We start from the raw sequence: 14,971 nt of genomic DNA on the forward strand, positions 1-14,971 counted from the left end.
GAGGGATCAGGGCAGGCTTCATGGAGGAGGCAGGCCCTGGCCCTCCAGATGTTGGGAGGTTCCGGAGCATGGGCGCAAGTTGGCCGACAGGAAGCCGCAGGCATCCCGGGAGTCCCCCCTCCCCGCCATGCGCTGTGCTCTCGCACCTGGTGCGCCAGCTGACTATCCATCTTCACCCCTGCAGGCTTTGTGGCCCCAGGCCACCTACTTAACTTCTCTGTGCTCCAGCCAGAGCCTGAATTTGGTTTTGACAATAATTGCGCTCTCTACGTCTTCAAGCTTTTCTCCCCATCTTCTGCCCCTTGACAGCCCTCCTCCAGGCATCCCATGGCACCTCTGGGCCCCTCCTCCAGCTCCACCTGCATACACCTGGCAGCCCCTGCAGGGAGGGTCCCTAGGTCACCAAAGCCAGCACTGGGGGCTCCTCCCTCCGCCACCCTGCCTTCGGCTCTGGCCTTGGCCCAGAAAAGCACCTCCTCCCCCAGCCCCTGCTCCCCAGCACCTCTTGCAGAGGCTTCTGCACCTGCCTGGCTCCCTATCTCTAAGTCAGTCGGAGCCGTGTAAATGCTGGCCCGCCCCTTGGGCCCGCAAAGCCCTTCCTTCAGGCTCCCCAGTACAGTCCAGACCCCCCCCCCCCCCGCGACCCACCACCTCCCAGGTAAGAGCATCACCCACCTTCCAGGCCCCAAGAAGCTTCGGGTGCCCATCCTCAAACCGGAGAGGCCCACAGCAGATTCCCAGGCCCTGCCTGCACAGACGTCCCTACCGCTGTTTTGTAAGCTCCTGGGTGGATTTTCTTCTGCCACAGTTGCCCCTCTGGCAGAAAGTCCTCCCTCCACCCTCCCTGTGCTCTCTGCTGGCTCCACAGGGGCAGACGGAGCGGGGAGAAGCCTGGTCGCAGGGGTCGGACTGGACTCTGGGCTTGAGGTGGGGACAGGTTTGAGCCACAGCGGGTCCCTGAGTCTCTGCAGCAGTTAGAGGAAGCTCTCCCAGGAGCCCTGGGCTTTTCCTGGACACCGCACCACAAAGGCAGGAGCTCCGGGGTGGGAGGGCCACCTGTGCTCGGGGAGGCTCGCCACAGCTTGGGACCCCTGCAGGCCTGCCTGGCAAGATGAGGACGTGCCACAGAACTGGCGCTGGGACGCTGCGGGCTGCTCAGCACCCAGGGGCACCCTCCCTCCCGCGGCCCCAACCCCGCTAAAGCCCCCTGCGTCCGTCTGCGGCTCTGTGGGGGCCTCTCCACAGCCCTCCAGACCCCCACCCCCTTCTGGCTCCCCTGTCCTGCTGCCCAGCCAGCTGGGCCCAGGCAGACTCAGAGCGAAGGGCGGGCCCCAGGCCCCTGTGCCAGGCGTGCGCCTCCAGGCCGACTGAGCACCGCACCAACTTGTCTCCCGGGATTTTTCCACACAAAACACGTCTCCCAGGAAAGCAACCGGTCTGATGAGCTCTGGGCGTGCGGGCGTTCCCAGCCCGCCCTCCCTCTGCCCCTCAGTCCTGCCCCACACCGAGGCCGCCAGCAGCGCTGAGCCCAGGATGCAGCCGAGGACTCCTCGGCCGGCAGCAGTGGCCTCGGGGCTGAGCCCCGGGGCCGGCAGTGTCCCGACCACCAGCAGGGTAGGTCTCCCGCCTGCACCCCTCCCCAGCCCGGCAGCTCCACCCCAGACTCCCCCGATCTTCCCGGGGACCCTCCTCTCCCCTCAGCCTGCCACAGACTTCCCCCCCCCCAGCACTGCCCTCACCCCTAGAGCTGTCTCCCGAGCCCAGCCCCACCTCACCCCTAGGCCACTGCCCCCCCCCCGCCCCGCCCATTCCCACCTGGGACCACATCCCTGCCTTCAGGGGCCCGGAGCCCAGGAGAAGGGCCTCCCATAGGAGAGTGGGCCTGTTAGGGGGAAGTCACCACGGGCCACCCAGGAGGTACCTGAGGCCACTCAGCCCCCACCCCTCCAGCCCTCCTGGGCTCAGCCCTCAACCCCACTCCAGCTACCAGGGGCAGGTCCTAGAACCCACGGGTCCAGGAGGCCTTAGGGCGTGCCGGTCCAGCTGCCGGGGCGCTCCAGGGAGAGCTTCTGGGGCAAGCCGACTAGGCCAGCACCTCCTGTTCCTCCCTGGCTCCTGCCCCCACTCCTTGCTCAGCTCTCATGCTGCTAGACCCTGCTCGCCCGGACTCCCGGCTCTTCCCTGCACACGCCAGGTCCTGCGCCCTAGCGGGCAGGAGAGCCCCTCTGAGTCACCCCCCTGGGGCGGCTCCGCCTGCCCCTAACCCTGACTCACGTGTTGGGAACGGCCCTCCCACCCCCAGGCTGGGGGTGGGAGCCTGGGAGGGCCACCAGAGAGGCCTTGGGAGGGCTCTGCAGAGGTGGAGGCCTGGGGCTGGCTTCTGGGGTCTAGAGGATGGGGGTCTGGAGGGTCATGGGTCTGCGGTGGGCCCGTCATCCTCCTGCTTCTGGGGTCTCTCATCCTCCTGCTTCTGGGGTCTCTCGGGCACCAAGAGCCAGGACAAGAGCCCCACAGAGCCCCTCCGCTCTAAAGGTCTACCCCAAGCCCTTCTTCCTCGGCTCTGTTCCTTAGCACTTGACCCTGCCTAGGCCTCACGCCAGCCTCACAGTGGGGCCGCCTGGTCCCTGGAGTTCCTTAGAGCCCCCAGCTCCCAGGGAGGGGGAGCCCCGCCCTCAGCCTCCGGACCCTGCCACAGGCTCCCCAGTGGCCTCCCTTGGCCCCTCCCTGACCCTCAAGACAATGGGCCCAAAGAACCTACTGTGGCCTTTACAGGCTGGGAACAAAGAAGGGCCCCAGACCCCTTCTGTCCCGTCTGGGAACAGGGGGGAACGTGCAGGGCCTGTTCTTCCGCCCAAACTCCACCTTAAGCGGCCCTGGCCCCTCCCTCCCACCTGGCCAGGTGTCCCCGCCCCTCGCTGAGCTCAGCCCAGCCCTGGGCGAGGCCAGCGGGGAGGGGACTTCAGGGACAGGGCGCACGGGACGGAGACGGCTGGAGGCGGCTACGGGGCCCAGGCCAGGCGGACCCAGCCCCGCAAGCCGGCCGCCATGCAGGACAGTAACTTCCTGCTGTCGGCCCTGCAGCCCGAGGCCGGCGTGTGCTCCCTGGCGCTGCCCTCGGACCTGCAGCTGGACCGCCGGGGCGCGGAAGGGCCGGAGGCTGAGCGGTGGCGGGCGGCCCGCGTCCAGGAGCAGGTCCGCGCCCGCCTCCTGCAGCTGGGCCAACAGCCTCGGCACAACGGGGCCACCGAGCCCGAGGGGGTGGCCGAGGCGGCCAGAGGTAGGCGGACGGCAGCAGGGTGGGCGCTGGGCGGCGGTGGGCAGAGGGGGCCCCGGTGGGTGTGGTGGTGCCAGGGCCAGAGGCCGCGCCGGGGCCCGCTCCGGGCTCCGCTCCCTGACTCACCGAGGCCTCTGCCCGCACTGAGTCACCCGCCCCGCCCCACCAGGCGTGGGAGAAGCCATGGGTGAGGCCTCCACCTCCCGGCAGGGTCCCTGGGGTCCTCCCTGCCAGCCTGGGCAGGCCCCACCTGCCCCCTGGGTCCTGAGCCCCCCGTACCCCGCTGCCGGGGACCCGGGAGGAGCGGCACATGGCAGGCCAGCCAGGCCCATCTCTGTCGGCAAACCCGGAACACAGGCTCACACGCGGTCTCAGAGACACAAACACACCGAGACAGATGCCCAGACTCTAGCATCCCGTGCACACCCCACGGAAACGGGCAGGGCCTGCGACTCCTGGACAAGAACGAGCCTGTCTGGGCCGGGGTCTCCCTGTGGACCTGCAGGGGAGGGCCCAGCAACAGTGACCGTGACAGCAGGGGGTGTGGGAAGGCCCTCAGGGCCAGGCAGACCCTGGTCCCATTGGTGTGGGCGTCAGTGTGCACATGGGCAGGTACGAGGGTGCGGGCGGGCACCGGTCTTAAAGGATCCCATAGGGGCAAGGAGCTCAGGGCGCTTCCAGAAACGCCATGTCCTAGGCTTCAGCAGCAGGGATCAAGGTTAGGCAGTAAGATGAACCTCCCAGGATGTCAGGGACCAAGGCCATGTTCACGGCGACTCACAAGGGGTTCAGACGGCCCTTCCCAGTCGCCGGTCAGGGCAGAAGAGGACCAGTACAGGGGCCTGGATGCCTGGGTCCTCCCTCCCTGGGCCTCTGGCTTGCTGGTGGCCACGTTGGGTGCCCAGGGTCATGGGGTAGAGGAAGGAGCAGGGAGGGGTTAATTACCACCCTGGCTACCCTGCCAATTAGGGGAAAGAGGATTATAATTTGGGGGTGGGGGTAAGGTCCTCAGGCTGGGGGCGTGCCCCCCAGGCTGAGTCTCACTAGCGTCAAAGGGTTAATAGCCCCTGCCCAGAAGCCTCATTAACCAGGGCAGGTCTGGGGTGGGGGAGTCCCCCAGACCAACCGGGGCGGAGGTGGGGGAGGGGCCAAGGCCCCCCTTCCCTTCACCCCCACCCTGATTCCCTCCAGCCAAGTCACTCTACCCTGGCCTTTGGGGGCTGGAATGCGTCCCCCTCCAGGTGCGGCCCCACAGGGACTCTGCAGAGGCTGACCCCCGCCAGGAACACCCTCCCTATCCAAAGACCTCACCCCTGCATCACCAGGTGATGCCACCCAGCCTGCCACCACCGCTCTGCCCTGGTTTGACCTTTACCCGGCTCTTCTGGAGGTGCCCTCCAGCTCTTTCTGTGCACCTGACCACCCTGGTCCCCCCCTTGTGTCGGTCTCATATTCATTTCTCCAGCTGTCCTTCACTGTCGCGACCCCCTCCCAGACCCCCTCCCACAGATCCGACTGTAATCCACCTCTCATCCTTCCGGGGGCCCAGCCTGCCCTCCCCCATCTCTCCCCCCTCTGCCCTCCCCCACCCACCCGTCTGTCCACTCACCATGCAGTCGGGCTGGCGCCAGTGCCCTCGGCCTATATGTGGCCAGGGGCAGGCTTGGCTCAGCCAGGTGGGTCAGGGGACCGCACCTCAGGGCACCGGTCCAGGGACACTGTCCTCAGCGAGTGCAGCATCACTCTGTGTGGCCACAGGGCAGGACAGGCTCACAGGAGGTCAGTGTGGCTTCCTGGGGGAGGGGGCCAGGCGCTGTACCCTGGCTGGGATTGGGCAGCTGGCAGAAGAGTCCCTGGCACAGTCCCCAGGCCGCCAGGAAGTCAGCAGGGTGAGCGCCTCTGTCCCCCGCTGGGAGGGGCACAGCTGGAAGGGCAGGGGGCTGTGGGGAGGGCGATGAGGCAATGGGGTCCACTGGCCTCCCCGCCGAGTCTCAGGGCCAGAGGGGAGGCAGGAGGCCAGCGCTTTGCCATCGGCCCAGCCAGGCACCGCTATCCCTGTCCGCAGGTGGGTCCCGGGCTCAGTACCACACCTTGCAGGCTGGCTTCAGCTCACGTTCCCAGGGCCTGAGTGGGGACACCACCTCAGTAAGTGACACCCTCTCCAGCCCAGAGGGTCTTGTGAGGGGGGTTCTGGGGGAGGCTTGGGGCTCGGGTCAGAAGAGGAGACGGGCACCAGGTGAACCCAAGCGCGCCCTCAGCTGCCCTCCTTACTGCCCCACAGACCTTCCGGCCCATCGCCAAGCCCACCTACAGCCCTGCCTCCTGGTCCTCACGCTCAGCTGTGGATCTGAGCTCCAGCCGGAGGCTGAGCTCAGCCCACAATGGGGGCAGTGCCTTTGGCGCTGCAGGGTACGGAGGTGTCCAGCCCGCTGCCCCCATGCCCACCCGGCCCGTGTCCTTCCACGAGCGCGGTGGGGTGGGCAGCCGGATGGATTACGACACCCTGTCCCTGCGCTCGCTGAGGCTGGGGGCCGGCGGCCCAGACGACCGCTGCAGCGTGCTGTCTGAGCAGCTGGAGCCGGCCGCCGCCTCCGCCTACCGGGCCTTTGCCTATGAGCGCCAGGCCAGCTCGAGTTCTGGCCGAGCGGGCCTGGACTGGCCAGAGGCTGCTGAGGGGCCGCCCAGCCGGACCATCCGTGCCCCGGCCATGCGGACACTGCAGAGGTTCCAGAGTAGCCACCGCAGCCGTGGGGGAGCTGGGGGAGCACCAGGGGGTGTCCTGGAGCCCATGAACCGGGCACCATCGGTGCGCAGCCTCAGCCTCAGCCTGGCTGACTCGGGCCACCTGCCGGACCTGCGTGGGCTGGACAGCTATGGTGGCCGCCGCACCCTGCAGAGGCTTAGCAGCGGGTAAGCCGGGCTTGGCTCAGGGAGGGGGCTTCTGCCCCGACCCTGGCGCGTTCCTGGGGTCAGCCTGCCCCATCTCCTGTCTCTGCAGCTTTGACGACATGGACTTGCCCTCAGCAGTCAAATACCTCATGGCCTCAGATCCCAACCTGCAGGTGCTGGGAGCAGCCTACATCCAGCACAAGTGCTACAGCGACGCAGCAGCCAAGAAGCAGGTGACCACCCCTGCTGACTCCCTCACTGGCCCCCACTTCTCCCACTGTTCTCTGGTCCCTGACCATCCCTCCCTCATCCCCAAGTTGACTGCGCAGACCCCATCCTGCCCAGAGCTTACTCAGCAGCAGAGAGGCAGGGGGGGTGACCCGCACACGTCTGCACCCACCTGTATCTGCCTGCACACGTCTACACACACCTATACCGTGTGTGCACCTGAGCTAACACCTGCATGCCTGTGCCCACAGGCCCGCAGCCTTCAGGCTGTGCCTCGGCTGGTGAAGCTCTTCAACCATGCCAACCAGGAGGTGCAGCGCCATGCCACAGGCGCCATGCGCAACCTTGTCTACGACAATGCAGACAATAAGCTGGCCCTGGTGGAAGAGAATGGCATCTTCGAGCTGCTGCGGACCCTGCGTGAGCAGGACGACGAGCTGCGCAAGAACGTCACAGGTGGTCCTGGTCCCCGGCAGCCGCCCCTTCCTCTTGCCGCCCTTCCCTTGGTCCTGGGCCTCGGTCCTCAGCCTCCAGTGCTTCCTGTGGCATATGTCTACCTGGAGCCAGCCTCCAGCCACAGGCCCCACGTCCCCAAGCCTTGTCCTCCGCTTTGTTGCAGCCCCGTGACCCTACGGTCACACTCAGGCTCTCCCCAGCGAGGCTCTTGTGTGAGGCTCAAAGCCAGGTGGGGCCCTGGGACAGGTTAAGAGCCTCCTCCCCACCACCCCTGGACGGCCCAGAAGGGGCTGGTGGGCTGTCCTGACCATGGCCTCGGCCCACCTGCCACAGGGATTTTGTGGAACTTGTCCTCCAGTGACCACCTGAAGGACCGCCTGGCCCGAGACACCCTGGAGCAGCTCACAGACTTGGTACTGAGCCCACTCTCGGGGGCTGGAGGGCCACCCCTCATCCAGCAGAATGCCTCCGAGGCCGAGATCTTCTACAATGCCACAGGCTTCCTCAGGTGAGGGGGCAGGGGAGGCCCAGGGAGCATCACGTGGAGCTGAGGTCTGAATGGCAAGGCAGAGGCAGCCAGCCGGCCTGGGGAAGGGGAGAGAGTCAGGCAGAGGTGCTGACTGCCAGGTGTGGTCGCCAGTCAGATGTCAACAGATTCTGGAGGCTGCAGGCTCAGGCATCGCAGTATTGGGGACTTGATCTGACAGTGCTAACATCCCTGCCCCTGCCCCCACCCCCGACTTGAGGAGCGGATGGGGGATGGGTACGCGGCGGAGCCAGGGCTGGTCCCCAGTAGGGACAAGGAGCAGGAAGTGCCAAGGGGTGGACCCAGCCCTGGGGGAGGAGGGGGTCAGCGCTTAGCTTCTCAGCCCTTGGGTTTGGGTTCCTGTGGGGTGGGCTCCGTGGGAACCTCTGATCTGCCTCCATCCACAGGAACCTCAGCTCAGCGTCCCAGGCCACTCGCCAGAAGATGCGCGAGTGCCACGGGCTAGTGGACGCCCTGGTCACCTACATCCACCATGCCCTGGACGTGGGCAAGTGTGAGGACAAGGTGAGGGTCGGCCAGTGCCCGGGTGGGGGGCGGGGGGCAAGGGGGTCCCACCTGCTCTGACCGCGGTCCACCCTCCGCAGAGCGTGGAGAACGCGGTGTGCGTGCTCAGGAACCTGTCCTACCGCCTGTACGATGAGATGCCGCCATCGGCCCTGCAGCGGCTGGAAGGCAGGGGCCGCCGGGACACGGCGGGGGCGCCGCCGGGCGAGGTGGTGGGCTGCTTCACGCCACAGAGCCGGCGGCTCCGAGAGGTGGGCGCGGACCTGGGCGGGTGGGGGCAGGGGGCCCGGCCGAGCCTGGCTGACCCTCTGCGCCCTCCTGCCCAGCTGCCCCTCGCGGCCGACGCGCTCACCTTTGCCGAGGTGTCTAAAGACCCCAAGGGGCTCGAGTGGCTGTGGAGCCCGCAGGTCGTGGGGCTGTACAACCGGCTGCTGCAGCGCTGTGAGCTCAACCGGCACACTACGGAGGCGGCCGCCGGGGCGCTGCAGAACATCACCGCGGGCGACCGCAGGGTGAGGCCGCGGGGCCCCGCTGGCGTTCTGGCTGCGCGCTGGGGACGCGAGGCGTACACCGGGGTCGGGACGGGAGCCCGGCTCTCTCGGCCTTCGCCGGCCGACGGGGGAGCCAGAACTTCGGAGCAGGGGGGGGAGGAAGGCAGGTGCGCAGGCGCGGCCCGGGGTGCGCGCCCCGCCTCCCGCGGAGCCCGCGCGGCCGCCGAGCGGCCCCGGGAGGGAGAGGTCCGCGGCCCAAGCAGGGCGGGCCTCAGGGGCCTGGGCGGATTTAGGTTCTGCGCTGGATTGAAGGGCGGTGCCGGCGGTCGGGGCCAGGAGGGGCGCCAGCACCTGAGTCGCCAGCCTCTCTCCGCCTGCAGTGGGCGGGCGTGTTGAGCCGGCTGGCTCTGGAGCAGGAGCGCATCCTGAACCCGCTGCTGGACCGAGTTCGGACCGCCGACCACCACCAGCTGCGCTCCCTGACCGGCCTCATCCGAAACCTGTCCCGGAACGCCAGGAACAAGGATGAGATGTGTGAGTCCGCCCGGCCCAGAGCCTGGGCTCTGCCTGTCCACGGGCTGCTCCCCTCCGGCGGGCTTTGGGCCGCTGCAGCCCCTGGACAGACAGGCATGCCAGCTCCCTGGGGGAGCAGGGGACGGAGGGGACTGACCTCCCCCCCCTTCTGGCAGCCACCAAAGTGGTGAGTCACCTGATCGAGAAGCTGCCCGGCAGCGTGGGTGAGAAGTCCCCCCCGGCCGACGTCCTGGTGAACATCATAGCCGTCCTCAACAACCTGGTGGTGGCCAGTCCTGTGGCCGCCCGAGACCTGCTCTACTTCGACGGGCTCCGCAAGCTGGTCTTCATCAAGAAGAAGCAGGACAGGTAAAGGCCCAGGCCCTCAGCCCGCCCCCGCTCTGGCAGCGCGGGTCACCCTGCTGACCCCTGCCTCCTGCCCGCAGCCCCGACAGTGAGAAGTCCTCCCGGGCGGCTTCTAGCCTCTTGGCCAACCTGTGGCAGTACAGCAAGCTCCACCGGGACTTCCGGGCGGTATGTTCTGGGACCCAGGGCAGGCCAGGCCAGGCGTGTGGGCCGTGGACACAGGACGGCAGGGAGGGACACGGAAACCTGTGTGGCGCTGGAGACCCGGGGAGACCCGGAGCCCACTTCCAGCACCCCGGGGAGGGCGGGGTACAGGGCAGCTGGTGCCCTGACTCTGGGTCCCCTCTCCACTGCAGAAGGGCTACCGCAAGGAGGACTTCCTGGGCCCGTAGGCGAGGCCGTCCCTGGAGAAGGGGAATGCGATGTGACCCAGCCTCCAAGGGAGGGCTCGCTCAGGGCTGCTCGCCAGCCAGCCTGGAGGAGAAGGTTGACGACGGCCCAGGGGCCTCTCGCTGGAGCCCCATCCACGTGCAGCTTGAAGGCCTGGGCCATGGGGAGGGGACAAGGGCTTGTGGCTGGGGACTTGGCTTTTGCAGGGCAGGGAGTGGGGCAGGGCTTGAGGATGCTCTGATGCGTGGGATGGTGGCCAGGTCACACTGGCAGAGGTGGGGCTGGCTGTGGCCCAGCAGTGCCTTGGGACAGCCAGCACTGGGAATAAAGGTGGCCGTGAACACAGCAGCCACAGCTCCACCCGCTTCCATTGGTCAGATGTGGGGGTCGGATCCAAGGACTCGGCAGTGGTCCCAAGCATAGTCATGCCTGCCCCTGAGGGCACTCCCCATTAGGCCCAGACGCAGGCCTCTCCAGGTCAGGGGACCCAGTCCAGGGAGGAGAGAGTGTCCAGCAGCAGGAGAGCTGGCCGAGAGAGAGCTTCAAGCCAAGTGTGGCCCAGACACAACAGAGGGATGACCACTCCTGGGGCAGCTGTGACCACTACTGGCTGGTGCTGCCCTGCTGTGCTGCTTGTGTGGGAGGTGCCCGCAGCACCTCTCTGCCCCACCTTCCTGGGCCTGGGGTGCCCTGACAGGTATACTCATGCTGTCTGTTTGAGGCTTGGGATCCAGGAGGTTCTGGAACCCCTCTCCTGCTCACCGAGCCAGGCGACTTGATTGGAAAGCTCCCAGTGATATTTTTACACCAAAAGACTCCTACCTGAAGTCTCTAAGGGGGCTGCCCCCCCCCCCAGGTATGCCTGGATCAGAGGGGGACTGGGGACAGTCACACCCCCAAGCAGGGAGACCCAAGGAGGCCACTGCAAGGGACGTGCTTGAGCTGGATCAGGACGGAGGACAGGGAGGGGTGGGTTTAAGCGGACGGTCAGATTTAGCAACTAGTGGCCATGGGGTGAGAAAAGGCGAGGTCCAGGGCCCTGGAGGGACTGAGATGGAAGTGGGGGCGTTCTGCCCAGGACCCGGCCTGCCCCCTTAGACTCGGGCGGGATTCAGAAGGACTTTATTTCTGGCACAGGGAGGGTTTCCAGGGCCACTCCCTTTCCCCAAGGTCCCAGGCCACAGGTACCCAGGGACTGTGGTCCTGCTGAGTGGGGGGAAAAACCCAGCCCTGCCCCCAGCTGTCCCCAGCGATCCTGCTGCTCCATTGGGCAGAGGCTACACGTCATCTTCTGACACCAGGCAATAGAAATCCGTGCGGGCACTGTAGTTTCGGGAGCCCAGGTCCGAGACATCCACTTCACTGCCACGGCCTTCTCCGAGCGAGACCCCACTTGCATGTGATGGAACTGCTGGCTCCCCAAAGACGGGCCCTCGCACACCTGCAGAGGGGGCACCACCAGGCCTGAGGCTGGGCTGCCCAGAGCCTGCCCTCTGCCAGGGTCACTCCCCGCTGCCCCTCCTGCATGGTGGCATTTGAGGCCCAGGAGGTTCCTAGGCAGGCCCTGGGCCTGACCACCTCCATGGGAAGAGTGAAGGGAGATGCTAGGGGTTAAGCCCATCCATGGGCTTCAGGGAGCAGTCCCCGCCACCTGGGCCCCTTCTGTGGCTCTTCCACCTATGCAGCCTCCCTCCAACCCAGTCTGAGGTTTTCAGGGCCAGGGGTGGGGCCAGTGGGCATACCCAGGTCCCCCTCAGGGTCAGGATCCAGCTCCGGGTCCAGGGTCCGACCCTCAGGGCCTCGGCCCCCCACGATCAGCATAGGGTCCTTGTCATCCTGCAGCCGGGTCTGGGGGTCTCCCTCCATGGCTCTGTACTGCACCTTCCGTGGCAGCGCCAGCTGTAGCTCTTTCCAAAAATCGGAGGAAGGTGTCTGGAGACCAGAATGTGGAAGTTAGCAACACATGGGGTGTGGGGGGTGCCAACACACAAAGCCCCAGCCTCCTTGGCCTCAAAGAGCACACTCTGCAGCGAGCGTTCACCTGGCTCCAGGGACCTCCAAGGAGGCCCTCTCTTCTGGGCACCTGGCCGTGGAACCCCCACCCCCGGGGTCTCCTCCACGAGCCCCCCGGCCCCCCCTCCGCACCACGGAACCCGGCCTCCAGAGCAGCAGGGTCACCAGGTGGCGGTGCTGACGCAGCAGGCGGAGCGCGGGATGAGCGGGATCGCGTCGCTGGCCCTCGAAGGTGATGAAGATGGGTCTGCGCGTGAGCTCCAGCAGCCGGCACAGGCCCTCCCTGCGAGGGTGGCACCGTCAGCGGGGGCGCGGCTGGGTTCCACCCAGCCCCGCACGGAACCCACCGGAAGCTGTGGCTGCACCAGGCCCGGCCCAGGAAGGCGTCCGACAGCACCACGACGAGGCGCCGGCAGCGGCTCAGGTTCACCAGGAGGTCGGCGGACGGCTCTGCGGGAACGCGGGCGTCGGCGGGGGCGGGGCCCAGCCTGAGACGGGGGCGGGGCGGGGCGGAGCCTGGGCCGGAAGCGGGGCGAGACGGGGCGGGGCCCGAGGGGAAACGGGCGGGGCGCCGCGGTACCTGCGCGCGGCAAGAGGTCGCGGTCGTCCAGAAAGAGTTTGTAGCCCCGACGCCGCTCCAGCTGCGGCTTCAGGATGAAGTTCACGAACTTCCGGTCCTCCGGGCTGTCGCTGTAGGAGACGTAGGCGTCGTAGAGCTTTCCGTCTGTGGACGGCGGCGGGTCAGCGCGGCGGCTTTCCAGGCCAGGACCCGCCACCCTCGGCGTCCCGCAACCCTCTCCCCTGTGCCACAGGGGCCAGGCCACCCCCGAGACGCAGACCCAGCAGATTCCAGCCCCAGGCCCTGCCTGGACCCCTCCTCAGCACAGGATTCTGAGTGGAGCCCTGGGATCAGCATATGGTTCCTTTTCTGCCCGCCCAGGGCCCTCCTGGGCTGCACGGAGACACCCCTTTCCTGGACTGGGTGCCCGCCAGGGAAGAATGCCTCCTCACCCCACCTCCAGAAAAGCCCCCACAGCTGAGCCTAGAGAGGCCGGGTGGCTGAGCGTCCCTCCCGGTCCATCCGGGCCCGCGCACCATTCATCTCCACCTCCCCATACTTGTCCTGGTACCACAGCAGTACATTGAGCCGACACTTCACATACAGCAGCGCTGCCAGGAGCAGGGCCAGCAGGACCATGACTGAGGCCAGCACTGTGGCCACATGTCCAGCCAGACCTGGGGACAGAGCTGCAGTCAGCCACCCCAGCACCCTCCAAGCCTAAAGGCTCCCCAAGCCTCCCTCCTACCCTTGACCCCAGTGGACCCTCTCACCAGCTCTCCGGAGAATGAAGGAGGAGGAGCTGACATTCTGGATGGAGCAGGTGAAGGTCCCAAAGTCCTCAGTACTGGTCAGGTTGACCCCCAGGACACTGGACACAAGCACCTCTGACCAGTTGGCCTTGACCCTGGAGAGACCAGGCCACACCCCTTCACCTGGGGCCCCAGAGCCCCACTTGTCTGGGACTTGCCCAAAAAGGCTGCAGATTGGGGCTTCCTGGGCAGACCTTGGGCTATGAGCTAAGGGAAAAGGGGGCATGGATCTGTTTGGGGACAGTCGCCTTAATCCTGGGTCTGAGTCCTGGGGGTTCTCAGAGCCCAGGCTTGACCTGAGGTTAATTCATAATTCAGGCTGTAGGACTCTGCTGGCACTTATGCCCTGGGCAAACTACAAAGTGTCTACAGGGGCTGTCTCCACCTGCAGTCACTGCCTCTTAGCTGCATCCAGGGTGGCACTCCGCCCATGTCATGTCTGGACGGTCACTCCCTAGCCCATGTCCAGGTGGCTCTATACCAGGCTGCTGGTCAGAGAAGCCACTGGCCATGGGTATATCCAGTGTGGACACCCTCATCTCTTACCAGGAGTCTTCATGGAGGTCATGGTGGCTTCCATTCCCCAGCGGCAGCCCGTCTTTCAGCCACTGGACTGAGGGCAGGGGGCAGTGGGGCCCAGAGACCACCGAGGCTGTGCAGTTCAGAGTGACCGCACTGCCCAGGGCAGGCCCCAGGACCTGGTTTCCAGATGGGGAGAGGAAGTCAAGGGCCCTGTCGCAGACTCCTACAGAAAGAGGACCCAGTGGTTAGCCGTGCCCACGCTGCCAGCCTCCTGCTGTCCACAGATGCTCTGGGGGCCAGAAAAAGCCAAGATGATCAGCGGCGTGTGCTGCCTGGAAGCCATGCCATGTCTGTCCACGGGTCCCATGAGGGACGGGGCCTGGCACTTGGCACATCGTCCCCCAGCAGAGGCTGGTTCTTACACGTTCTGCCCGCCCCATCATCAGAGAGGATGCTAGCCTGGACAGCAGTGGCCAAAGTCAAAGCTGAGCCGACCTGTTCCATCCTAGCCCAGCAGGGCCCACCTAGCTGCCTGTCCACCCAGGACGTCAGCCCCCACACTTCCTGTGTGCCCACTGCAGAGATGCCTAGGCGCCGGCCCCTCTCCTGGGGGAGCTAGAGCGGATGTGGACACCGGTGGGTTGGGGGACTCAGGTTGGGTGTGCCAGCACCTTCTACGTGGCATGGAGACTTGGGGTTTCGGGACCCTCACCTGGCCATAGGCAAAGGCTTCTCACCTCCTGAGATCTTGACTTTCTCACCTTCATCTCCCCTTTAAGAGTGCTCAGTTCTGGGGGGCGGTCAGAGAAGACCACCCTCATCGTGGCAGCGTGGTCTCCTAGCAGCCCAGCAGCCTCCGCCAGAGCCCGCCCCTGGTCTCCTGGGCTTTACGGCCCCCACAAGCCTGGTCTAGGGGCCTTGGGCAGGAAAGCCTTCAGGGCCCATCCTAGCCTTGGGCTCAGGCCCTCAGGCCTCGAGAGAGAGGCAGCAGGGTAGCATGGAGCAGGGTGAGGGGCAAGAGCGGGGGGGGGAGCCCGTGCCCGTCCCTCTCTGACCGTCTACCTGCCATGTTCTGGCGGGGCCTCCTCGAGGCAGGCTGGACACTGGTGCCACCCACAGCTCCACGGGCTCCTCCTTGGCTGAGCAGACTGATCCCCCAAGGGCTGGGCAGGACTCACTCTGTCCCTGTGACTGGTCAGTCAGGGCTCCAAGTCAGGTCAGAGGCTGCTGCCATCCCCAGGAGCAAGTTAAACAAGAACAGGATGAGTTAACGTGTAACTTTGGCCACCAAAGCTCTGCCTCTGCACTGGCTGCCTCGTGGAAGTGGCAGCGCCCCAGGCACCAGCACAGCCCCAGGCACCTCACACAAGGGCACCACCTCGCACCGGCCATGCCCAGGGAGGGGCC

General features: G+C 66.5%; 2 protein-coding genes across 3 annotated transcripts; one reads left to right on the forward strand and one right to left on the reverse strand.

Annotated features, from left to right (window-relative positions):
* The first annotated feature begins 1,490 nt into the window (after positions 1 to 1,490).
* Positions 1,491 to 10,006, forward strand: PKP3 (plakophilin 3). Of its 2 annotated transcripts, XM_013987650.3 has the most exons (14): positions 1,491 to 1,614; positions 3,082 to 3,277; positions 5,340 to 5,419; positions 5,556 to 6,184; positions 6,273 to 6,396; positions 6,643 to 6,847; positions 7,181 to 7,355; positions 7,781 to 7,898; positions 7,979 to 8,149; positions 8,225 to 8,410; positions 8,770 to 8,923; positions 9,079 to 9,271; positions 9,349 to 9,436; positions 9,625 to 10,006. In XM_013987650.3, the coding sequence occupies exons 1-14, from the start codon at positions 1,534 to 1,536 to the stop codon at positions 9,658 to 9,660; spliced, it is 2,436 nt and encodes an 811-aa protein (XP_013843104.2). In that variant the 5' UTR covers positions 1,491 to 1,533; the 3' UTR covers positions 9,661 to 10,006. The 2 variants fall into 2 exon arrangements, with proteins under 2 accessions (XP_013843104.2, XP_003354462.2); XM_003354414.5 differs by lacking the exon at positions 1,491 to 1,614 and having other exon boundaries at positions 2,955 to 3,277.
* A 929-nt stretch (positions 10,007 to 10,935) lies between these two features.
* On the reverse strand, positions 10,936 to 13,787 carry SIGIRR (single Ig and TIR domain containing; the record flags this gene model as incomplete). Its single annotated transcript, NM_001315689.1, is given in 8 exon segments — positions 10,936 to 11,099; positions 11,401 to 11,590; positions 11,804 to 11,954; positions 12,019 to 12,121; positions 12,252 to 12,395; positions 12,767 to 12,907; positions 13,004 to 13,137; positions 13,589 to 13,787. Coding segments are annotated over 8 exon segments (1,226 nt in total), but the record flags the coding sequence as incomplete, so codon positions are not given.
* Positions 13,788 to 14,971: the final 1,184 nt, after the last annotated feature.

This window comes from Sus scrofa, chromosome 2, assembly GCF_054392235.1.
Source record: "Sus scrofa isolate SSC_HxYL_T2T_F1_AM1 chromosome 2, Sscrofa_HxYL_maternal_Yorkshire_Landrace_v2.0, whole genome shotgun sequence".
NCBI lineage: Eukaryota > Metazoa > Chordata > Mammalia > Artiodactyla > Suidae > Sus > Sus scrofa.

Excerpts from the sequence above, each read along its gene's own strand:
- PKP3 (XM_013987650.3), top strand. The coding sequence starts at position 1,534 with ATGCAGCCGAGGACTCCTCGGCCGGCAGCAGTGGCCTCGGGGCTGAGC. Across the intron at positions 6,185-6,272 it reads CTGCAGAGGCTTAGCAGCGG|CTTTGACGACATGGACTTGC; the intron begins GTAAGCCGGGCT and ends CTGTCTCTGCAG. Across the intron at positions 8,411-8,769 it reads TCACCGCGGGCGACCGCAGG|TGGGCGGGCGTGTTGAGCCG; the intron begins GTGAGGCCGCGG and ends CTCCGCCTGCAG.